Raw genomic sequence first — 26313 nt, forward strand, 5'->3', positions numbered from 1 at the left:
TCCAGTGTCAAAAGAATGCTCAATGACCTTATTCACTGGGGCAAGGTGACTGCAAGGCCAGACCCTCATGACAGGCCTCTGGTATTCAACCTCCAGCAGATACACCAGCTGAGGAGTCTGAGGCCACATGCTGCTCCTGAACATGGGAGGAATGCGTGCCCAGGGTACCTACTGACTCCTCAGCAAGGCTCAGAGTCCCCCAGTGCTGTGGGGGACTTGCCAGAACTAATACATGCAGCTCCTATGTCAATGAGCCGATGGCAATAGTCATAGAGACCAGTGCTTTTGTCCTTGCAGAAGAAAAGGGCTCATAATGCCCGAGAAAGGGCACTGCCAGGAAAAGGAATGCCCCATCTGCACATCGTAGTTACCATGTAGATTACCAGGGTGGCCCCCCAGGAGCAAGTTGGGGAAGGCGAGATGGACATTACTGGTGGAGAGGTGAATAGATATTGCAATCCGTAAATGAAGGGGGTACAGTGCACTCCACCCCATCCAACAGCATGCCAAAGACTCAGCTGCATTGGGAAGCCTCAGCACTGCAGAGGCGTCTGCTCTCCATGGATTGTTCTCACGATCTCTTCTTGTGTCTCCTCTCACAGGTTCTGACAGGGAGGGGGAAGGACAGATTCCTGTGTCTGCACCGGGGCAAGTGCTGGCATCAGAGACATCAGAGCAAGCACCATACACATCTTACAAGCGCACCCTCCACAAACTAAGATACAATCACATCGGTGGGTCCTCGCGCATGATTAGGAGGGTAGCACTGGGTGATAAGCATGTCCCAAGTGAGCAGGAGGAGGTGAGAGAGGCTGACACAGTTGTAGGGAGCTCCCCTTGGAGGATAGAAGACAGACACAGCTATGCTCAGCTGGGCACAGATGCAGGGCCTTGGGAGTCACAACAAAGGATGCTCAACGTAGACCAGCAGCAACAGATGTGTACCCACATGTGAGTTCCCTGAGATGGTGTGGGATCATGGGCTGAGAATGGAATCCAATCAGCTCCTGTGCATGGCCCTGGCTCAGGGCTTTAAGCGCATGAGCTCTTACATTGAGAGAGTGGCCAACCTCATGGAGAGCCATATGCGGCAGCACTGAGAGTGGGTGCAGGACCAGTGTTTGACCGGTCAGTGGCGCTGATGGTGCAGAGATGTTTGGAGTGGATGTCAATTGCGTGCAAGCCATCCAAGTGCCAGCCAAGGGCTGAGGCAGTCATTAAGGAGAATTTGGGTACCACACCTCATGGGGATCCATTAGCATCATCAATGGCCTCCTCGGCCCCTCTGACTGAGGACCCATCTGTGCAGCAGGGTCCAGTGACTGAGGCTGCCCCTACATTGACGCTGGTGCTGCAGCAATTGAAGGTGCCCCCACTGGCACTTCCACAACGAGGACGACCACCATGTGCATCTCAGCCGCAAGCAGAGACAAGCAAGCAGGCTGCCTCCACCTCATCCGAGGCCACAAGGGAAGCACCGAGTAGAAGTGGCTGAGAGCAGAGGCCACTGCATCAGGCAGAGCACTGAGTGGGTCACTGGGGCTTTTTTCATCTGTAAATGTGCACTACTCTTTTCCAATACTATGTAAATAATGACACATAACTCCAGACGTGTGAGCTTCAATTTTTTAATGGTAAGATAGGAAAAGAGGGAAGAGGTGGTGAATTGAAGCAAGGGTCCTGGAAGGAGGGGCTGTGAAACCTCAGGAGATGTGCATCCTTCATTGGCGGTAAGTGTGGATCTCTGCGTCTTCAATGGAAGTTCTCACAGGGAGCTCAAAGTGCAACCATGCCGTCCTCCTCGGTTAGAAGGGTTCAGCTGAAACATGCCTGGAGCAGATGATCCTTAACATTGATGACATCCTGAAGAGACCCTTGAGTCCTGTGCCAGCCCCGGCCACATCCTTCTGCAGCAGCAGCACCTCTGTATTCTGCATCTTCCTCCTTCTCCTCTTCTTCCACCTCCTCTTCCACATCCAGCTCCTCTTCTTCCTCTGACGAGCTGAATTGTTCCAGGGCTTCATCTTCTTCAAGGTCCACATCTCTCTGAACAGCCATGTTGTGGACAGTGCACCAGACCACTACAATGCGCAAGACCCTTGTAGGAACGTACTGCAGAGCACCACATGACCAATCCAGGCACCAGAACCGGATCTGAGAGTCATGCTCCCATTACCAACTGTTACCTTCCTTACGCTCAGCTGGACTGCCAATAATGACTAGAAGCCTTAGCCCATCCTCTTATGCCCCTGCAATGCCTGGAGGGTCACAGCCCCCCCTGCACTGCACGAGCGCATAGTGAACACTCTTCCTGCAACCTGTATAAACCTGATTGCACCTCTTCTTTTATGGACCCACCTAATTTCAGGGGATGGCCATGACTGTCTCCCCGCTGTGTTGCCACTTCCATGCACCTGGTTTACCCCTGACCCAGTGTGTAACCCATGCGCCCCCACCAAATTCCTAAACTGGCCCTCAACAAGCTCTCAATGAGCTCCTTAACTAGATTAATTATTCTTATTGTTGAATCGGGCAGGTTTCCAGGGCTGGCCTTCCCCCCCCCCACCCCCCGCTGATTAAATTCTCCAGCAGCAGGAACAGCAACAGGAAGCAGGTATGCTGGCTGGCTGCTATTTTCAGTGCCCGTTTGTCTCCATTCCTGCAGATTCTAAAACTCCTGCCCACAACATTTTGGAGAAACCCTAGAATCACCCTGACAATGAACTCAAATCCCATCATGGGCAATTAACAATTCACTGAGTGGATTTAATGGCTTGGGTAGAGTCCATCATAAAATGGATTTATGTAGTCTATGGAAGGAACTAGCCTGATCAGCTGAACAACTTTTTTTTATTCCATGCTTCCTTACATAGTTTAGAAATTGGCTTTGGTGATAATGGTGGATGACTACTTAAAATGCGTATATACCATTTATCTCTTTGCTATTTTAATGACGGCAATATTTAATCTAATGTCTGCATTAAAATAACTTGCAGAATAACATCATACAAACACATTGAGTGCTAATATTATGAATGATAATTTCTGGCCTCACTATCTGAAAATCAAAGAATAAATAAATAAATAATGAACATCAGGGCTATTCAGTCACTATCTCAAATGACAACGATGATTTATATAGCTGTCTTATATTGTATACTGTATGTACAATTCACCTCTGGCTATGCAGCTTGCGAGAAGAGCAGTAATGTGAATTGAACCAGGCTTGGGAACTAAATAAGAGTAATTTTTGCCAATAATCTCCCAAAGAGATCCATCACATGGAGTGCAAGTATACTGTATTACTGCAATGAGCGTTGAAGGGCATGTATTTTCCAAAAACAAGGTCAATTATTCTGTCAGTAGCCTTTTGAAAGAAGGGCTTCAAATGAAGACCAACTCTACTATTCCATCAAACCACAACCTCTCAATCTGCAGATGGCAGGTTTGAGGAAATGGTGTTCTTTAAATTATCAATGCAATCATTTGATTTAGCAAGAAGTCTGATATTTGATTGTGAAATCAGCAGAACCTGACTACAAAGGAGCAAACAGATCTGGTTTGGCCACTTTGTTTAAAATGATGTGAAAATATATATAAACACACAAGTATAATTTATTTAATTCATGCAATATGATACCTACAATTCACAGAAATGCATTCTGAGGTTCCTCCAGCATATCAATGCCCAACTTAAATGACCATACATCCTCATTGTAGCACTTGCAACGTCAAGCTCTAATCTAAGACTATGTGGGAAGAACAAACGTTTTCTGATCCTATCTTTGACAGAACTTACAAAACCAATACTGAATATCCCAAATGCTGTGTCTAAAACTGGGGGGAAAAAAATCACAAAGGACTATATGCAGTTACTGTCTAGACACCATATGGAATTGTAGTCTTAATGGTATGATGAGCACTTTCCATGGAAACAATTACAACTGTAGACTTCATGTATGTACTTCACATACAAGACACGATAATAATTATCTAAAAAGCTGGTTGTAACATGACCCATATTTGCATATCATCACAAAGATGCAACTATTGCAACATTTAGCTATGTGGCCATTTTAATAAGAAGCCATCAATGTTGTATATGACTCGTAAAAATATAGTAAGCGTCAGGTTACTTTAATACTGGAGAGACAGTATAAGCAACGCTCAAATCACATTCATAGTGCAGCAGTTCTAGATTGAGGATATTTATATGCAGAAATCTTGAAGATGGATGATAGTACAAGACAAATTCTGATGAATGGGACAAATCAAATTTCACAGATGCAATCTGTAGTAACAAAATTAATTCTCGGCATAATTAATCTTAATTTTAGGAGAAGAAAATCCCCTCTAGGCATTGATATGGTCCCAGAACTGTCTACCAATTGCATGCTCCTTAATCTAACAGATGAGGCAGCTGCTAAACGTAACAGCCTGAGAACTAAAGTATGCCTCATGCCTAATATAAAGCTCTCCAAATGACTACACGAGTGGCAAGATTAGTAGTGAAATTAAGCATGCCCAAGTCAAACACAACATAACTGGACTGCAGCTAGATAAATATATCTGCAGGACTGAGTTTACTGAACATTTAGTTTTCTCCATTTCATTACATTCGTTATCATGCTAATGTGCTAAGTGAAATATAGTTAATTGATTCTGTATATAGTTTTGTTTTGGCTCGAATCTAATTTATACTGTCTTTGGTATCTGCACAAAGTTAGCTCGATGGTCCACATTAAATTGCCAATCCAATTCAACTGCCTGGTTCAAGAAAGTAATCAAGTAACCAGTCTGGTGCCACACTGCATTAGCACACTGACATGGTGCACCACAGAATGGAAACTATGACTTCTATCTTTGTGATTGTTTATGTAAGGATTTCTCAATCCCAGCCAGGCTGTCTGGAATGGCACCAGGCGATACGGGATTCTCTAGAGGTGCAGAAGAACAACTGGAAAGTGAGCAAATACTATTCCACATATGTTATTCGGTGGTTTACAAGTAGCATTGTTAGATGTGAAGAAACAGGCCATCTCTACAGCTCTTGGCCAAACATATGTAATATCCGTGTTCAAATGACATGGAAGGAAGATACATACAAATTATAGAGGATGGATGGAATGTAGAACTTTGTGGTTTAGTTTATGTTTCTTGTGTTTAAACTGTGTTGAATTTTTTAATCAAAATTTGTCAGCTGATGTTTAGTTTCAAGTTCTTGCAAATGATCTGTTTATTAGTCGCTTACTTCAGGATTAATATCCAAAGAAAATTTTATTAATATTCATATTATAAACATTACTGTATTACAAAATATGTTGAGACTTTCCTTTTTGATGCTGCTATAACTAATGATACTTAAATGAGTGCATGCTCAGCAGTGTGGAAACCAAACCACCATTTCCACACTGTGGATAGGAGTCCATGTGTGTGAGATAATACAAGTGGATTGGCTACTTAACATACAAATGATTATGCAATTAACAAGAAGTGATGAGAAATGTCAGTGCAGGTGATATGTCTTTCTTTACTCAATATGTTTTTCTACATTTACACCCCAATGCAGGTAGCCCTTCAGAAGGAGCAGAGGAATGCCTAGCACATTCCAACATGTGATTTAATTTTGTTGACCTTGTGAGATGTGGAACCATTCTGCTGAAACACTTTCACTGCCCAAATTAACTATTAAGGGGGGATTTTAACTCCCTCCACCTGTGAAATGGGAATTAAAGTGGAGGTGTTGGACTTAACACTCTGTTCCTGCTTCTACTCTGCCCCAATTTTCTCGCTGGGCACCTAGGTTCCCATCTGAAGCAGGCAGGAGCCTCATAAATCTGTGCAAATCAGGGTCTGTGAGGTTACAGGGTGCCAATGTCCTCATCCTTTGGACCTACCTTCCTGCCGGTGACCTGCACTGGGGGACTTGTATGGAACTTGTTTGTAAGGCCCAGCCCTTGAAATGGACTGGACTTCCCATCTGAGGTATCAACGAGCTGGCCTGTCCCCCCCCATTGGCCCACACCCTAATTATTAGAATACAGTCTTCAGAGTTAATTATGGTGCTGGGAAATTATCCATTCTTTTGCATCCAATATTGCAATATTCAGTGTTAATAATTGTAAAGTGAAATTAGAGCCTCTGTTTGGATTCTATGGGCAGAATTTTCGGACCCCGCCGAGGTTGGAAATGGCAGTGGATGGGGCCCGCGTGCTGGCCAGCATGCTGGTTACCTAAGCCCATTCCCACTGCTGGCCATTTCAGGAGAGGCAGCTCTAGGGCCCGATGAGGTTACCGCCCCCTACAACGCAGGCAGCCAATCAGGCTCATTAGGACAAAAGCAAAATACTGTGAATGCTGGAAATCTGAAATAAAAACACAAAATGCTGGAAATACTCAACAGGTCAGGCCTTGTTAAGGGCAGTTAATGGAGGCTGACTGGGATTTTTCCAATGAGATGAGAGGCAGATTAACTGCCTGGAGGCATGCATCTAGCAGCAGGCCGGTGGGGGGGAGTGCTCCAGGTAGGCGTACAGCCCCTCCCTGCCTGCCAGGGTGTCGGTGCAGCCAAAGGTCACCCTGTACAGGGATTCCACACACCTCCCCCACCCCATCACCACTAAAGTGGTGGCCTGGCTGCTTTTTTTTTATTTGGTTTTTAAAAATTTGGTGAGAAGGCACCTTCATGTTGAAGCACCCTCTCAGTTACTTATCTTTTACTGCAGCCTGCTGGTTCACTCAGGCTGGAAAGCCTCTGAGTGGTCCTCCAGCTTCGAGAGCCTGCCTGCTTCCCTTAATTAGACAGGGAACCTGTCTCGATGCCAATTAAGGGGACGCCCTGGTCAAAATCCAAAATAGTGACTGTTTTCCCCCCCAGGGTGCAGGTTCAGGGCCGGGAAACATACCCGACTCCTGTTTCCTACTCCCAAAGCTCAAATTTAGCCCCATACATGCTTTTAATGGAAAACTAGGTATGTACATGAAGGAGACAGGAATAGAAGGGTATGTTGATAGTGTGAGTTTAAGTAATAATGGAGAGGACTCGTGTAGAGCATACATGGTGACATAGACCAGTTGGGCCAACTGGCGTGTTTCTCTGCTATAAAATATGATGTAATGGTAGATTGTCAGCTGCAGCACCAAAATTATTTTAAAATTACATTTGAATTTTATACCACCATCAAAAGAAAGCCATCCTAGGCCAATTAACTCTGATGGTGCAAGTTCTACCAGGCTGTGCACGAGTTAGTTTCATTAGACACCATTTTTTCTTTTGCTTTCAAGTCCCTTTACCCTCATCCTTTTAACTCCAATACATTATAAATGTAATGAGTATGAAATGAAATCAGAAAAAATGCTTTCATATATGATTTTTAGCATTAAACAGCCAAATAATTCTCCTTTAAGCTTACCCAACAGTACAAATATAATTTTGTTTAGCAATTTTACCTCAAAAGCATCCTATAAAACCAGTAGGCATTTTATTTTCCTGCACGAAACACTTTTATCTCCACCACAGCATGTAGCAACATGATGCAGAATACTCAGACCAATAGGATTTTTTAAAATAGCAGCTTTACCCATATGACTGAATGAGAGCCACAGTGTTGAAGATTGGGAATATTGTTTCCTGCCATTACTTGGGATACTTAATTCACATTTTTCCCCAGTTAAAGGTATGTAAGTAGCTTAGTTCCTGTTGTGGATAAGCACAGCTACACACTGAATCTATAGTATGCACAACGTTTAACTCCCAGCAACCGCCTGATGTGTGCAGTCATCAGCTATAAAGGGCAAACCAGATAGGAGCAAATATAAAGTAAATGGCAGTGCAAGGTAATAATGAAATGTTAAAGTGTAATAATAGCAAAACTTCTTTTGTTTCACCGGAGCACTTCATATTTCCATTGTTCAAGCTGAGACCCTCATCACCACAAATTCCTTATCATTGTATCTTTTTTTATGCAAAAATCTTTTGAGAAGTTCACGACTCCAATGAAAGAGACAAAAAGACTTCTGAAATTTCTTTAACATTGTCAACTTTGTAAAAGTTGATGTAGGGGAGTCCAATTTATTTAGTTCTGAATTAGGCTTTCTCATGCTCTTCAGAACCCTGTGGAACAACATTCAAAATGTTGTGAATCTGGAAGGTGCAATTGTTGAGGGTATAAGTGAAACTAGTTTTGGCAACCCCAATCCAAAGTTCACAAATTAAAGTGTGACTTAACAACATAAGAAAGAGAAACAGGAGTAGGCCATTTGACCCCTCGAGCCTGATCCACCATTCAATAAGGTTATGACTGATAGTCTCACTCTCACTCCAGTCAGAGATGGCTCAGTTGGTCAGACCCTTGTCTCTGAATCAGAAGGTTGTGTATTCAAGCCCCCCTCAAGGACTTAAACACAAAGATCAAGGTTGGCACTGGTGCAGACTTTTGGATGAACATTAAATCGAGGCCCCTCAGGTGCATGTAAAAGAATCCATGCCATTATTTCAAGGGGAGGTATCCTGGCCAATATTTATTCTGCAATCAATTATGTGGTCGTTATTGTATTGCTGTTTGTGGGAGTTTGCTGTGCACTAGTTGACTGCTGCACTTCCTATGCATTACAACAATGACTATACTTCATTGGCTACAAAGTGCTTTAGGATGGCTGGTGATCATGAAAGGCACTATATAAATGCATGTCTTTCTTTTCTGCCCCCACAGTCCTGCTCTATCCCTTGATTCATTCAGTGCCCAAAAGTCTATCCATCTCAGCCTTGAACATACTCAATGACTGAGATCCACAGGCCACTGGGATAGATAATTCCAAAGATTCACAACCCTCTTACTGAAGAAATTTCCCTTCATCTTCATCCTAAATGGTCAGCCCCTTATCCTGAGCCGATGACCCCTAGTTCCAGACTCTCCAGCCAGGGAAACAGCCACACAGCATCTACCCTGTCGAGCCCTCCAAAACTTTCACAGCAGAAGGTTCATTTATACTCCAGTGTTAACATGGCTGTGATACTAAAGTTGAAATGTTATCACAGGGCCAAATCAGTATCTGACTCCTCAGGATATTTGGGACTTGAAACTGCAGCCTGTGCATCACCCCACCCTCCCCACCTCAATAGATGATGGGCTCACACCTAAAACACATGACCCTTCCCTCATTGAAACCAATGTCTTGAGCTGTATGGATTTACCAGCTCCAATTTCTTTCACATGCAGCACTGAGACATTATGATGGCATAGCATCACAACATAAATTGATGGTTAAGCTCCTTCCACTAAATGCTGAAGCTTGATTTCCAAATTATTCTTTGCTGAGTCAGTACAGAATGATCTACCTGCAGAACAAAAGTAAATGAATATGCTGCTATGCTTTTTACCACCTGGGGCTCTATCCACCAGCTCTGCCATTACTGACCAAAGTGTTGATGTTACTTTAACGTTCATATACCTCCTATTTCATTAGTTCACTTTGGGATTTGTGTAGGGCTGTCTGAAAAGGGAAGACTTATATTTATAAAACAACTTTCATGACCTCAAGATGCCACAAAGCATTTTATAGCCAATGAAGTATTTTTGAAAAGTCATCAACTGTTGTAATGCAGTAAAAGAGGCAGTCAATTTGTGCACAGCAAGGTCATACAAATAGCAACATGATAGTGACCAGATAATCTGTTTTTAGGTTTTCATTGAGGGATAAATATTGGCCAGGACACCAGAGAAAACTTCCCACTCTTCTTTGAAATAGTGCTGTGAGATCTTTTACATCCACCAGAGAGGGCAGATGGGGCCTTGGTTCAAAATCTCATGCAAATTAGCTCCCGAACTACAGCAAACTAGAAAGGAAATTGTTGCAAATGGCGTTAGTGTTGTGTTACTGTATCCTGAGAAAGAGAGACTGCAAGAATGGACAGTATGGAAAATTAGAAATTTTACACTTGTGCAGTAAGGGTTCTTTCTGAGTTGGGTTCAGATGCATTATTGCAGTAGCGTAGAAAGAAATTTATTTTCGTATATCTAGGCTATACTTGATCTGGGATTGTTTTATCCTGATCTTTACCCAGCACTGATATCTCTTACCTTGATGAACCCACAATAAAGTAAATCTGTGGCCCAATGAATAAAAAAGATTCTCTGAATGCAAGTTGATTCTTGACCAAAAAGACTACTGTTATACCAAGTCACATTTTTATCAATAACTCACACAATGCAAACTCAAGTCTTTACTTAGCTACAAATTTGGCAGGTGCATAAACGATATACTGTTAAGATTAGACATGAGAATAAACATTCTGTTCTCAACAAGTTGGATTGAATGCACAGTCTAATACTGTTCAGGGATAATTGAGTACAATAACCAATCATACGCTGCAATCCCCGAGTTGATAACTGTCCAGTTCTTTGGAAGCTATTGTATCTCCTTCACTCTGTTCCACTGTTAAAAAACCAATTGCAAGTTGATTCTATTCCAGAATCCAGACATTCCACATGGGAACATCAGTTAAAATCATTAGGTCTGTAAAGAATAGCTGAGAACAAGTGGACTCTTCCCAGTTGTCTCCCTCTATAGCATGAGTGGACTATTTGTAAGCAGGGCTACTACTCTACAATGACTGGATAAATCATATTTCCTTTTCCTTACATAGATTCTGGGATTTTTAAGTGGTGTTTTGGGGTAGCATTCCATGATTCCATCCACTGATTTATAATGATTGAATAAATCAAATTCTGTTTTTATTATATGAGATTCCAAAATTTTAACCAGTGTTTTGGGGATTGCATTCCACAATTCCATGCATTTTTCCATGAACACTGCCAACCAGTGGCCTTGATTATTAGTGAAAGAGATTTGCTGTAGCTTTATTGTAAAGCTACGTTGAAATATAATTATATATTTAATCCAAACAGCCTTTACTCAAATTATTTGAAGCCATTGTTTTCAAACCCAAACACACAAATGTGGTGTTGAAAGAGTTAAGAAAAGAATTACACACAGTTTGACTCAGATAATTGTTCCTTTTTAACAATTTATAGTTTATTTCTTTTTTCAGATATGCCTAATACTAGATATCTTTCTAACTAGTATAAATAAACTTTAGATCTGCAAACAGCTTGACAGAAAAGGGTTTTGACAGAGCATGTAACTTTCTGTGCTCTGTCTTTTATCAGCCTTGCTCAATGATATTACCAACCCAGCTCCTAATACTTGTGTGCTTTGTGATTAGTAATGACATTGTAAAAAGGATTTTTGTGCTGTTTTGTAATTTCTTAAATGGAGTTTTCCTGTTGTGACTTCAATAACTTTCAAAAATGATTGCTTAAGAAGAATTTTGGGTTAAAAAATCACAGAACCCCTTGCCTTAAGAATTGAATTTTTAGTTATAAACATTACACCATCTATTTTTGAACAGATGTTAAAAACAATTTCTAGTTTAGTGGGACGAGAGGCTTATGTGACCTTTTTCGAGTATATTTTGGCAGTGGAGTGTAGCTACTGTCAAGAATTTACAATGTACTAAACTGTTACTTCAACCATGAAAGTTGCGCATTGGGCACAATAGCAAACAGCAACTCTGGATACAGTACAGCTGATTAAGTATTAAATGTTCCTAACCTCTCAAGATTTGCTCATCTTGCATTCAGATGGGGCAATGTTAAAAGGAAATGATGTGCTGGCTTCAATATTTATTTGAATTAAATATGAGAAAAGATGTTGTAATCATTTTAGCATGACTTAACTAGTGTCTGGGAAACCAGAGGGGAAACAGTGCTGCAAACAGAAGGGAAACAGAGAAAAATAACACAAGTCTTTCTAATCATATCAGCAAATTTACTGCATGTAATACCAGAGCTGACAGAAATATTGATAAAGCATCCATTTGGCTTCAGATAGGTGGCTGAAATGTTTGACTCAAAACACCAAGGTTACTGCCAAGATGTCTAATCCAGAAGAAATGCAGTAAATCACTTAATGCAAGTTTCCAAAAAATCTGTTATTTGAGAATAATAGAAAGTTGCATTTGCACATTATAATTCTCCAACCAATTACTATATAGATCAATAGAACAGACTGGTAGTTTACACTGTCAGTTTATTTTTAACATGTTAACATTTCCAGATTTCAACTTTAAATCTAATATTGTAGCAACTAAATATGACATCACATTTAATTATAAAGAAAAATGTTGACGTTTTTTGTCATTATAATGCACCATCTTAGAAATATTAATCCTTAGTGCTAATGGTTAACAATTTCAATTACTGTAGATTAACAAACATCACAGGGAATACAGCTTAAAATAGATCTGCTAATGACCACAGTTATCTTGCTCCACATAATGCAACTGTGTTTACAATGGGGTGACCTGCTAACGAGTAGAATTCAGAAACCTACATTTTAATCTGCTGCTCTATGTTGAGCTCAGCCCTGAACATGGAAATTAATTTGGTGCAGTATTAGACTGCTGATAAAATCTCCACCCATAATTCCAGTTTAAAGTTAGCGCTGATGCAAATTCATTAGAATCAGACTGCCGTGCTATCTAATCTGACCTGCTCTTCGATGTTGGACACATTCTTAACTGCATTATGCAATCATGTAGACAGCTTGATACAACTCAAAGTATACTCTGATCCAAATGCTTGAGTGATCTGATTAATTTCATAAATACTAATCTGAAATGAATTCAATCTTCCACTGTTGACAGTGCAAAAACAATATTATTAAAGATAAAAATTAAGAGTTGAGGAAATCACAATCAGTTTATTTTGCTTATTTACATGGTCTCTCCCAACTGTCTTTCACTGTAACCTACTGAATAGTTAAGATTATTGGGGAGGGAAATGTAAGTTATTTTTAACCAAAGTTACAAATAAAGCACTCAAGTTATGTAATTGTTGCACCTGCTGTTACATTATTATATCTTGATTATGTTCAAGAACTGAACTTATAAATGTAATTGATGGGAGTTAAATTTAGACCCTAGACTTCATAGATTGAAACTTCCAGCAGAACCTGGATTCAAAAATCAAGGATACTTTCCGAATGCTGGCATGAAATAAAGATATGGTTCAGTATTTTAATGTCTTGCACAAGAGGGGTTACATGAGTTATTGTTTATGGGCAACAGCAGTGTCATACACACCTTAACTTTCAAGCAGCGATGTATCTAATGCATTGTTCACAGCATTATGTAGACGAGGCTATACAGACTTGAACACATAGTGGCAAACAATGGCATTTGGGAAGAATTGGACTGTTTTCAACTCAAGAGATGGTTACGTGTTCAATTGTTGCACAAGTCTTGCACTCTTAATCCACAAACTGAGAGAGACCAGTTCTTCCCATAACAGACAGGACACTGGAAGACTTTCAGGAAAATACAATTCTAGGCTTTAGATTACTTCACAATGAGAATAAAGCCTGGGGATTTTATCAGTACCAGTATGCTACCACTTCTGAATTGCTACAAACGGTTTCTGGCGTATATCAATGTGAAAGCAGCAGTGTTACTCTTAACAGTCAGGTTCCAATCTGACTCTTGAGAACACTGAAAATCCAAGGAACAAGACAAGGTCATCTCACATTGGTTGGGCTACTTACCAGAGGTAACATAACTTCAATCCTCTGAATATACGTCTGCCTCAGATTTTACGGTAGTAATGATCGTAAAACTGTCAGCATTCGCTATCATTACTCCTCTGAAATTGACAAAAACTTCTGGAGTCCACGCATGCGCACTTAAACACAGAAATCCAGAAGGTGCTTTCAGTGATTCTATGCTTCCCATAGGATATGTTGGTGGAGACTCCTCCAGACTGCAATCAAGCAGAAATTACTGAACTGATAAAAACATGGCCTTTTACGCTACTAGTCTTGCTGTAAAAACACTTGAAAAAGCTACACCATGTTGAATGAGGTGTTACTGGGCTTTTAACTGCATATAAAGTACATAATTATTGCCGAACAGCCTTACTATCCCTGGAAAACTAATCTTATGTTTCTGGAATGTCAAATTTTATATTAAAATATTCATATATTTTTAGAATACTTTTTTAAAAGTTTATGAAATTTCAGCTTCTACCATAATCCCATGTTTGTGTCCCAGTCACTTATTTCATTCTCTAAAATTTTAATAAGAAGTCAAAAATTCAGTGCATTTTACTTCCAGGTATATGATCTGTGAGAATACTTCAATGTGATTGGCTGCTTACCCTGCTTAATGACAGCAAAGTTGCTGAATGCCTGGAGATTCCCTTGACTTTGCACCAGATTCAAACTAACATTGGGAAATGGGAAATCCATGCCACAGAGGTCACTAATCTATGTGGGCAACTTTCTTTAAGGTCAGCAGCAAGCACCATCACTTCACCACTGACAGTGAAATCTGGACCATGCTATCCATGAGGTCACCCAAATTTAGCCACTGCCATCTACTGTTTCATGACATTAAAAAAGCTACCTGAATAACAAAGCTCTGAGCATGTTCACAATGGTATTCTCCATGCATGTCACCATGAATCCACAAAGAACAATATGGTATGTATATTCTAAGATGCACAGCATGCAAAAGTGAAAGACAAATGAACATGTGATATGTAGCAGACCAGGAATTTCATTGTGATTTCAATGAATGCAAAGCTGCTTTGTCACTGAGATCAATGTGATGCATAATGAGATGCAGCTGACAGCATAATTTGAATATGCTAGATGCACATTGCAGTATAGGAATACTAGCTTGAATATAATGGCATCTTATTTGAAGAAGAGCAGAGGAGTTTTCTCAGTGTTCTGGGCAACATTTATCCCTCAACCAAAACTGGAAACAAATGATCTGGGATTTAATTTGTTGCCATTTGTAAAAAATAAATAAAACAAGACTTGCATTTATATAACACCTTTCACAACCACAGGATATCCCAAAGCACCAATGAAGTCTTTTTGAAGTGTATTCACTGTTGTGTTGTAGAAATTGCAACAGCCAATTTGCACACAGCAATGTGATAATGATCAAATAATCAGTTTTGTGATGTTGATTAAAGGATAAATATTGGTCAAGACACTGGAATGACTCTCCTGCTCATTTTTGCAATAGTGCTATGAGATCTTTTACATCCAATTGTGGAGGAAGACGGACGTCAATTTAACAACCCATCTGAAAGATGACACCAGCAACAGTGCAGCACTCCCTCAGTACTGCATTGGAGTGTCAGCTTTGATTGTTTTTTTGTGATCAGGTCCTGGAGTGTGACTGGAATCCACAAACGTCTAACTTGGAGGCAAGCTACCAACTAAGCCACGACTGACACCTGTGACACCCCTGACATTTGTGGGATCTTGCTGTATGCAAATTGGCTGCCATATTTCCAATATTATAATAATGGCTACAATTTAAAAGCCCTTCATTGGTAAGACGCTTTGGGACATGATGAGGTTGTGAAAGGCATGATATAAATTAAAATACTTTATGCCCATCTGCTGAACCATAAGACTACATTACTGTCATAAATTCACTGGAAACCACCTACTATTTACATGCAGTAAAGAGCATTTATTTTTATATAAAAAACACGTTTTATTTTATACACAGTGACTAATTGCTTTGGCATTCCAAGTGTCTTAATAAAAGTTGTGCGGTGTGATCTGAGACATTACTCTTGTGTAGGAGACCTCATAGATAATCATTTGGAATACTAAAAGATTATTTAACCAATGATTCATGATGAAATACACACAATGCTATATATCACATGATCATTTACCTCATTCACTTTTGCATGCTCGAACAATATTGTTAACAGCCATGAAAGGCACCATAACAATGAAACACGAGTGACAAATAATCAGCGCATATTATAACAAACAGTCTTTACTGGAAAAACCGGCTGCACAAACGGCTGTCATACAATATGCCAATTACAACAGTATACTGTACACCCAAGTCATCAATTTGAGAACAGACTTGAAGTAATTATAATATATCACATTCACTTTTTTTCTAATGTTTGGAGAGGTCTGTTAAATGTCAGTTTGAGGACAACATTCTATTTTCAAATTATTTAAACAACTTTCACAATCTGAAGCAATATTCTGGGGAAGAGCAGTCCCTTGACTGCTGGTTGAAAAATAGAACCCAAAATACCCAACTCAAAATCAAAAATCCACCATCCCCGCTAAAAAAAATCATGAGGTATCTGGTTAGCTGATCTCAAGCTGTCATTTCTATATAACTTCTGAGAATGGGTATAGAAAATAAATGATTCAACATTTAGTCCGAACTTCCAGTACCCTACTTTCCCTGCTGTTTATTCAAAGCAATATCCAGCAGGAGGTACTGACAGCAAAAGCTAAGTGACAAAACATCATGGTCCTGAAATGACTCCATGGGATACCAGCATACAAACTCTTAACTATTCCTTTGAAATTCTTTTCTCTGTTATTTTAGTGAAACCGTTAACCCATTTGGTTTTAAATGAGTTATTTTAAATGGGTTAATTTATTCTAACTGTGTTAACGCCGCCAATAAAATAGCAGAAATTTCGAATGAAGGTTAAGGTGATACATGAGTATCCCAGGCAGTAATAGCGGGGCCCATATTCCTGCACCTTATCTCCAAGATGCTGAGAAGTTGGCAAGGAACCAAACACTCTCCTGGTGTATTAATTCACCACTCCCAACCCCACACCTACTATTTTAATTACACATGAAGATGTATTTTTCAGAGCAACAGGGGCTGGTGAGACCATTATATGGGTTGTCCTGGACTGCCGTCTTAAAACACACGTGTTTATTGTACTTGTGAAGGATAGCCAACGACAGGAGGAATCTCCCGCGCTGACCTTTCTGTTCTTCATATTTGCTCTTCGACGGGTCTCATTAGTTTACTCATTAATTTTAAGAAAACGTCCCTGATTGTCGAACTGCGCACAACAGATACATACTGTTAATTTCAACGTATTTCCAATCACTCAGGATGACCCCCCTCCCTAAAGAAGAAGCTCTCACTGTTGGGCAATAGTCTTTTCTTGGCAAGAAGGGAGGCTGATTGACTTGATCATTCAACGTGACAAAATGATCCTATCAAAGCCCACGTACTTTCAATGAAACTTGCTGATAATCATTTTCTTCTTGAAAAGGGTTGAACTTATCTCTAAGCATTTCACTGTAAATAACGCAAACACGCTTCAGTGAAGAGCATCGCTCGCTGTTGACAATGGTTTCACTTTTGTCAGTTCCACACCAAATTATTTTTTTCTCTCTGACGGGCCCTCTAAAAGCTGAGCTGAAGCAGGGAAAAAATGTCTCCAATGATTGAATATCGGCTTTTTAATAGAACATTTCAAATCTTGCAGCACCAACCACTTCGGGTAGTTCTCTGATGAGAACCGATCAAGTCAATGTTCCGTCAGTTCTAGGTCGGTTTAATTTAAATAGAGCGTGAAAACCCCAGACACTGAAGTTAATCCAGGCGTGATTGTTCTCATATATTCCAATTATGCAGCCACTAAATGGTAATCAGATTAAGTCACCGGAAACTGAATTAAACTCAAGATTCACAATAGCGGGGACGCTTTTAATCAATTTGCAACAATACTGAGATTCACCAATGGAACACCAGCAAAACTGTTAGGTTTAACAGAAGGCTTCACAGTTTCTTAAACAACACAGCTGACTCCTTCTTCACCTCTCGATCGGAGGGGAGGGGGTGCAACTCATTTAAAAATATATATTTAAAGAGGAATTACTTTTCTTTTAAAACTGTAAAACAATGCTGGTAAGCATGCGGATTTCAGTTATCCAGGTAAATGTAAAAACAAAATCGCCTTGTGACTCCCGGAGCTAACAAAATAGGTGAAGGGAATTTGGGGCTATTTTGCTGGGATCCAGGGCAGTTTTATCTCTAATCGGGTGACAAGGAAGGGCGACCTTTATTTTTCTCCCAATTGGATCACCAGATTTCACATAAACGGTATCTGCAGACGCTTGTGAGACAACTGGAAGTTGTAGCCACAAATAAGATGTCATTTCGCATCCTCTTCCCTGCTCAGAGGGAACACTGCATCCATCACTTCGTCTGCAGATTCAGATAGTCATAGAAATGAATTGCCCGGCTAGGGCTGGCGGCAGTTTTAAGCGATTCAGTCAGGAAGTATGGAGAGAGAACAATACCTACCTGTCATCGTAACAGAAGTCAGCACTCAGTGTGTTCAGATACAGGGCAATAGCAACCGCGCTGCTCACCAATTCAGAAATCATGTCTACTACAGGATCGCATCGATTCCTCTTTTCAGCTCGCTGGGATGGATCCACATCCTCGGGCTGTTTATTTTTTGGTTTTATTTCTGTTCTTCCCCGCAGCAGACAGCAATGGTTCTGCCGATCGCCCCAGGGCGCAGACTCGATGTGCAATCGGGCTGGCTACATTTAAGCCATCCGCCTTTTTGCATATGTAGATATAAAGGCTGCAAACAGTGAGTGAGTGTGTGTGTGTGTGTGTGTGTTTCTGCTTGTAAGAGCAGAGCCGCGTGTGGGGACACCCGCAGGCAGCAAGGCGCATGCGTACAACCCCGCCCCCTCCTGCGCCCCGCCCCCCCTCGCCGGTCAATTTCACCCAGCCGGGTTCCGCGCAGGCGCAGCTCGCTCTGTCTGTGCTGCTGTCACTCAGCGCTCTGCACCTGCAGCGCTGACACAGTCTGCGCATTCGGAAGGCACCATCCTCTCAATGTGAAATTGTCAAATTGCACCATTTCTAGCTTAAACCGATCGGAGGTGTATTGTTTAAATTGAATGCACCCAAAGGCACTGGCTGAAATTCACAGCATGTTTCAGTGCTGAAGTTTGATTCATCCAAGAGGAGATGAAACAACTTTCCCGTTCGGTCTGGCACACGCTTTTCTGCAACGATTAGTTATTGGTCATTGATGAGTGGACCAAATTGTCAACACCACACGACAACATCTGCCACTGGTTTCTTTGAATAACGTCCCTCTGCAGATTTCGACAATACAAACTGAATTTCCGCCTGTCACTGTGAATATGATCAGAAAATGTCATAATTAATTGCCTAACTTAGCCCGATATTGAAAAAGCATCGCCAAGTAACATTATGGGCATTACCCTGAACATACTCAGCGACAATAAAGTTAAAATGAGCGACTAGGTAGTTTGTGTTAAGTTCTATTTGGGATTTTCTGCATAAATAATGTCTGCTTGTCTCTTCCTGTGTAACGTTATGGGCTGGGCTATATAAGTGAGTGGGAATTGCATATTTGGATCTGTAGGGTGAAGCTTTCCTCCATATAGCGAAATCCTAAACCAGTTCTTGAGAAACACAGGTACAATTCCGCTAGAATTCTTCACCCAATTTGCGCCCACCATCTGAAGTAGTGGCACCAACATGTGAAGTACTTTACTAGCTATGCAAACACAATGGCAATTTCGGATTGTGTATCCCAAATCCAACCATCCCGTGCTATTACGCGAATGTGCTTACATATTTTGTAGTCGGCGTGCGTACAAGATTAACGGTGGTACTGTTTTCACATTACTCATTTAAATAGAATTATATTTAATGTCTATATATCTAAGATTCCACGACATTCTCTTAATCCCAAACTTTAGGAGTTAAACCAATCTTTTTCTGTGTGAAACACGGACTATTGTACTTAATAAAAACAGGAAGTGCTGAAAATACTCAGCAACTCTGGCAGCATCTGTGGAGAGAGAAGCAGAGTTAACGTTTCAGGTCTGTGACCTTTATTCAGAACTGTGAAAAATCATCACCCTGAAAAGTTAACTCTTTCTCCACAGATGCTATCTGCTGAGTATTTCCAGCACTTTCTGTTTTTATTTCAGATTTGCGGAATCCGCAATGTTTTGCCTTTGTATCATTGTATTTAATGATGCGGGATGATAATGGCTCCAAGGGCAGTGAAAATCGGTAAAGAAAAGCAGGTTTCTCAGTGACATTTGATTATCTGTTGCTGGGGTGTCTCCAGTCCCACTGTTCCTGTCATGGAGTTGGAAAAAAGTTCAAAACAGAAATTTGATCATTCGACGTGTTTTCTCTGTCATTCACATTTTACTACAAAGCTTTGGTTAACTAATTCCCAAGTCATATAATGAGCAATTTCCTCAGTAGTTTCGCGTCTTAGGGATTACATGTCACACACAGGCACACCTGCAATTACAACCCACACCCCAGCGACAACAGATAGCGACGGGGTGATGGGATCCGCTTTCTATTTGTTCTCAATTGGGTTTATTTCAGAACACTATCGGTGCTCGGCTGCTGACCATTTCGAGCTTCCGAATTAAAAATTCAAAGTACTGTTTTTTTTGTGTGTGAAAAACTATACACTATGCATATTTTCCCCAACATTTCCTTTTCCTGATCTTTTTCGTAACTGTGAGAAATGTCAGCATTGCTGCCTGCTAGCAGAGCCTAGTACGGTTGTGTATGTGCTGGGCATCAGGAAAGCATCAAAAACAGGAAATAACAAAGGAAACAGACAATCCTTCAAAATGTGTTTGCTTTTTCTTTAATATCCTATCTTGATGTGGTTTGTGGTTATTTCTAGTCTTCCCCCTCAAACTATGCAGCGCATTCTCTCACTACTGCCCAATTGCAGCGTATTGCGAAGCACTGGTTATGGACATACTTCAACCGAGCAAGTAACTGCCATAAAAATACCAGAACCCGCGTCTTTGAGCTTGTTTCGCTGAGTTTATTCAGTCCGAAATATTCTCCGTTCCACATCGCTCCTCCAGCTTGTTGCTCGTACCAGGATTTATATCTGTTTTGCCCTCTAGCGGCGGTTGTCTCCTTCAGTTTTTTTAAGCGCACGGTTGAGGGAGTACAGTATTCAATAGTAGAAATCTCCAAGTCATTTTGCTGTTACATGCATTAGAGTCTAAATTAAACAGGTATCTCGTTGCAGCTTTTCAATAAACTAACTGCAAATTTAATTCTTATCTTTTACTCCCACCTGCTCAAATTTTTGCTTTAAGCTCTTCCTTAAATTTGACCTCAGTTCGTATTCAATTTCTGTTGCAGCTGATTGCAGAGTAGAATTCCTTCATCATAGATTCTTCCTAACTTCCCAACATCTTTGTTTGACGTTGTCGAGATACGGTTCCTCTGGTGCTCGGTTTATCACCCAAATAGCCATTCGTCATGTAGATACTAGACATTGATTGTCAGCAGGCTTTACATCTGGACTCCATTATATCATCAACTTAGCAGCCGCACATCTGCCCCTTCCAACAAGATCCACTGGATAGCCATTTGAACCAAGAGCACGGTCGGTTTTCCTCCTACCCACACGAAGAGACAGCGAATTAGCTACCCAATTGCTGCCCTCGCCGAGATAGTCCAATTCAGGGCAGACTGGGAATTGAATCTGACTTATGGTACACTTGTCCATTGAGAGGAGCTGTAACATTTTCTAACTGAGAACATTGGGGACAGTGAAACGATTGTAATAGAAGTTGAAAGCATCCCACCACATTTTGATTCAAATGGGAATCCGTTGTAGTCAGCACAAACAATTTATTGCTATTATTATTCGTTCCTGGGGTGTGAGCGTTGTTGCAATGCCAGCATTTATTGCCCATCGATCCCTGAGGGCAAGCTGTGAGAAAGGTCATCATTCTTTGGTCTGTGATCCTCATGTGAATGTCTGTCTGCAAACATTGAGAAATATCAACAACAGGAAACAACAAAAGAAACAGGGAGTCTTTTTTTTTGCTCATATATGTTTGTTTTGGTTGAAAATCCTACCTGAGGTGGTTTGTGGTACTTTCCAATTATCAATAGCAATTAAAATGACTGCTCTAAAGTTTACACATTGTTACAGATACATATCTTTCTTTCTCAGATGTATGGCATAGATTATGTTATGTGGTTATGAATAAGCATTATGTATTTATACTCTCCCAGTCAATATTTTTTCTGTTTTACTTCTCTTTCAAATTAATCCTGCACCATTGCCCAAGCTAGAACATTCTTATTCTTCCACTAAAATGTACTATAACTGTCCGCTAGGAGATATACTGAAGTAGCCTGAGTGTCTTTAACCATTAATTTGATCTCCCTACATGTGCAATAATATCCACTATCCAATCAACTCTTCCTTTGGTAAGTTGGTTGCGATTTGGAATTCACCAAGTTGAATTACAGGCATTAATGCAGGTCCTGCTGCATTATTTTTTATATTCATTCATGGGAAGTGGCTGTCACTGGCAAGGCCAGCATTTATTTCCCATCCCTAATTGCCCATGAGAAGGTGATGGTGAGCTGCCTTCTTAAACTGTTGCAGACTGTGTGAGGTAGGTACACTTGCAGTGTGTTATGGAGTTTCAGAATTTTGACCCAGCAACAATGAAGTCAGGATGGTGAATGACATGGAGAAGAACCTGCTGCTCTTGTCCTTCTAGTTGGTAGAGGTTGTGGGTTTGGGAGGTGTTGTCGACGATGGAGGGAGTGAATGTTTAAGGTGATGGATGGGGTGTCAATCAAACAGACTGCTTTGTCTTGGATGCTGTCTTGACTGTTGCTGGAGTTTCAATCATCCAGACAAGTGGAGAGTATTCCATCACACTCCTGATTTATGCCCCGTGGATAGTGAAAAAGCTTTGGGGAGTCAGGAGGTGAGGCACTGCAGGATTTTTAGCCTCTGATTTTATCTTGTAGTCACTGTATTTATATGGCTGGTCCAGTTAGGTCTCTGGTCAATGATGACCCCCAGGATGTTCATGGTTGGGGATTCAGCAATGGTAATGCCATTGAATGTCAAGGGGAGGTGGTTAGACTCTCTCTTGTTGGAAATGGTCATGGCCTGGCATTTGTGTAATGTGAATGTTACTTGCCACTTAACAGCCCAAGCCAGGATGTTTTCGGGGTCTTGCTGCACGCAGGCACAAACTGCTTCATTATCTGAGATTGGAATTGAAGATTGTTCAATCACTGGCACACATTCCTGCTTCTGACCTTATGATGAAGCATCTGAAGATGGCTGGACCTAGGACACTGACCTGAAGAACTCTTGCAGCAATGCTGCATTAATACATCAATCGCCAGACCACCTATTGGTAAATTTAAAACATGCATAAAGCAATATGATAGTGCAAGATGTTAGTACTAACATGATCCTGTATGGATTTTAAGGAAATTAATTAATTCTTGCACTCTTCCATAAGGATCAGTGTTGGCTATAGCAGATATCAAGCACTTTGCCTGAAAAAGATGAGATTGGAAGTTATGGCATCCTTGGTCACTGTTGTACATCTAAAATAAGCAGACTAGAGACTACATAGATAATGGTTGTATGTCCACTGTCTGAGTTGCAAACAGTTTGTAGCATAGACAGTGCTAGTTAAATAAATATAAATTTAAAATTCTACAGTATTTAAATATTAGGACATAATACAGCCTTGGAATTTGCTGACAATCAATAGTAAACAAGTTTACGAAACATACTTCTAAAAAGTCTTGCCATGATTTAAAGGAGGCAAAATAGCACAAGAGCTGGGAGAACATTTGGAGGACTTCTTAAAGGAAATATTAGTTGGAACGTTAGAATATTTTTGTTCAAAATAAGATGGAAATCAACTGCCAAATACAGAAATTTTAAAATAGTACCTTATACTGTATTAAAATGCACTGCAGCTGTAAAACAGTGACAAAATAACAAATAAAAGGTTACTTAAAGGAAAACTTGTGTTCTTTCTTTAAATTTGTCTTACGCAGAACAAGAAGTGACAAAAGCAGCTGTTCCCTTGCTTTAGAAATTGTCAGTGTTTATCTGGAAGATCATTGAGATGTTCATATTCAGTATAAAATCTATTAAGGTGCATAACATATCAGTGCAGAAACTAACATAAGAGTAGTGGTTGCAGTGTGCCACGGTTTAATAGTAATACTTTCTCATCCAAAGTGCTTTTTGTACATTTTATTGGCAACATGGCAGTTTAACGCCTAGTAGAGGTTCCGCAGTCATGGTGCAGTGTAATAAACAGGCTGTAAATACACACTTTAAAATTCTTTACAAGTGCTCCGTTCTTTATCAAACATTTGTTTATTTAGTGAATGTCTCACAGTTACAAGCCTACGTTCTGCTCAGATCCATGTTCTTTCTGGAGGTAATGAGTTTTTGTCAAAAACAATACAGGTTCTATGTTGAGAAAGACAGACTGCTTGGGTGTTAGGTTCGCATGGGTAGAATACTCTTGAATCGTGCAGCATGTCATTCTCTGATATACTTTTTGATCATTTGTTTCCCATGACAACAACATTAGTTGAAACATAAGCATAATTTTGCTGCTTTAAAATAAAACTTGTTCGTTTCAGAATTTTCAATTACAAATCACCAGCACAAAGTGCAATTAAGAAAAAATTCACACAAAAACACAATAAAAGCAAAATAAGATTTAAAAAGAAATCAACATCACACTACATTTAGCAGGTTAGCAATAAATATAAATCTTTAACAGTGAAATACCTGAGGCAAAAAAAAAACTAAAGCAAGAGATTTTGTGGTAATTACCTCAGTAACAACTAAACCAAGGAGAGCTATAGAATCCTATTGAAAGCTAATATTTTCAAGGGTGGTTACAACAAGGAAAACATATTATAGAATTATACTAGGAAAAGTCTCAGACATGATTTCCAGGATATTAATGATCAGTTCCATGTAAGGGGATGAGTATTTCATGCCCAGAAGTGGACATCATGCATCCGGGGTACATAAAAAGAACAAAAAAAGTGAAGAAAAAGCTGCATCTAGGAAAATCTTAGAGTATTACATACGAGAAGGATGAAGGAAGCAATACAAAATCCAAGTCCAACCACACGGCAAACTCAAGATTCAACTAAAAACACTAAGCGTTAATTTATCTTGATTGATGACTCAGTAAGGGTATCTAATGTGTGGCTTTGTGCTTACAGTAGCTGAATGACCATCAGGATGTTTAAGTGGGTATTGGTAATGCTCCTTATTCTGAAAATGGGAATTTTTTTGGCTAGAGGAAGAAGAGAAACAGCAACAAGTGGAGGAAAAGCATGAAGCTGTAACTCCAGGGAGACCACAAAGGAGGTGGAGACCCTTTGTCCTCCCGATAGGCTTTGTAGGCCCAGAGTTTTCTATTTGTGCTTCTCAGAGATCAGTGCATAAGGAAGTTGCACTTTTCCAGGGAAATAAACACAGGCTATCACCTCCTGCCACGTAAGAACTGAAACCCACTGCCACAGCAGGCATTGCATGCCTGATGCAGTCAAGGCCACTAAGTCCTCAACTTCTTTGTCTCTAGGTCCTCTCGGCTCACCAGGCAATATCAGCAACACCAATCAGGTGGAGTTCATGCTTGCATCAAACAGGTGACTGATGCCATGCTTGCTAAAGCAAATAAGAGCAAAGATATTTAGCAACAAAATCAGGAAGCACTTTTTCATACAAAGAGTTGTGGATGCTGACATTTTCAAGACTGAAATTGATAGATTTTTGTTGGTTAAGGCTTCCAAGAGAAATGGAACAAAGGCAGGTTAATGGAGTTGAGGTACAGATTAATCATGACCCAACTGGATTGTGGAACATATTCAAGGGGTTGAATGGCCGACTCCAGTACCTTTGTCGATCATCGGAGTGCTCAAGCCAGTTTCCCACCTCCTGGATAGGCCTTGTGGCTTTCTCCAATGCAATCCAGACATATAATAGTGGCTTGCCACATAATTCATAATTTTGCTCTGCAATGGGGAAAATACTTGGAACCATCATTCGATGAGAGACTTAAACAAGCTGATGAAGGCAAATTACATCAAGGATGATGAAGAAATGCGAGGGCTTCAAGACAAGTTTGACAAGCTTTTCTGCAGCCATTCATTGAACAGCACTTCAGTTGAATAATCCCTGACATGTCCCCCACCACAGATTATCTGTCACGTCCAGCATCTAGCTCAGTCTTTTCACTCAAAGACCACACTGATATAATTGTCACCTGACATTGCAAGGTTGGCAAAGTTACCACAGGACCACTTTGCACACAAAGGTTTCAACACAACTTACAACTACAAGCTAACTATCATCCAGGTGTGAGCAAATTATGTATTTCTTAAGTGATTTACTGTACTAGCCCCACAAGATGCTCCCCCTGTCACTTCAGCATAAGAGATGGAAGGCTACTGTAGTTCAAATGAAGGCTCTGGAGATGTTTATACTCCAGATTGAGAAGATCATTCCATCTGATGTCAAGAAATGGCTGAAGACACTGGATACAGCAAAGGCTATGGGCCCTGACAACATGCCTCCTCTCGTTCTG

At 40.5% G+C, this 26313-nt stretch overlaps 1 protein-coding gene across 3 annotated transcripts in view; it reads right to left on the bottom strand.

The window, feature by feature from the left end:
* LOC137379512 (protein O-mannosyl-transferase TMTC2-like) overlaps positions 1-18505 on the bottom strand; it is a 185209-nt gene extending 166704 nt beyond the window's left edge. For 2 of the 3 annotated variants that reach the window (XM_068050449.1, XM_068050448.1), the window contains exon 1: positions 18173-18505. In XM_068050449.1, coding sequence (XP_067906550.1) covers positions 18173-18255 — 83 coding nt within the window. In that variant the 5' untranslated portion in view covers positions 18256-18505. The remainder of the gene's footprint in view (positions 1-18172) is intronic. The other variant, XM_068050450.1, reaches the window with a different exon arrangement.
* Positions 18506-26313: the final 7808 nt, after the last annotated feature.

This window comes from Heterodontus francisci, chromosome 18 (assembly GCF_036365525.1).
Source record: "Heterodontus francisci isolate sHetFra1 chromosome 18, sHetFra1.hap1, whole genome shotgun sequence".
Taxonomy (NCBI): Eukaryota; Metazoa; Chordata; class Chondrichthyes; order Heterodontiformes; family Heterodontidae; genus Heterodontus; species Heterodontus francisci.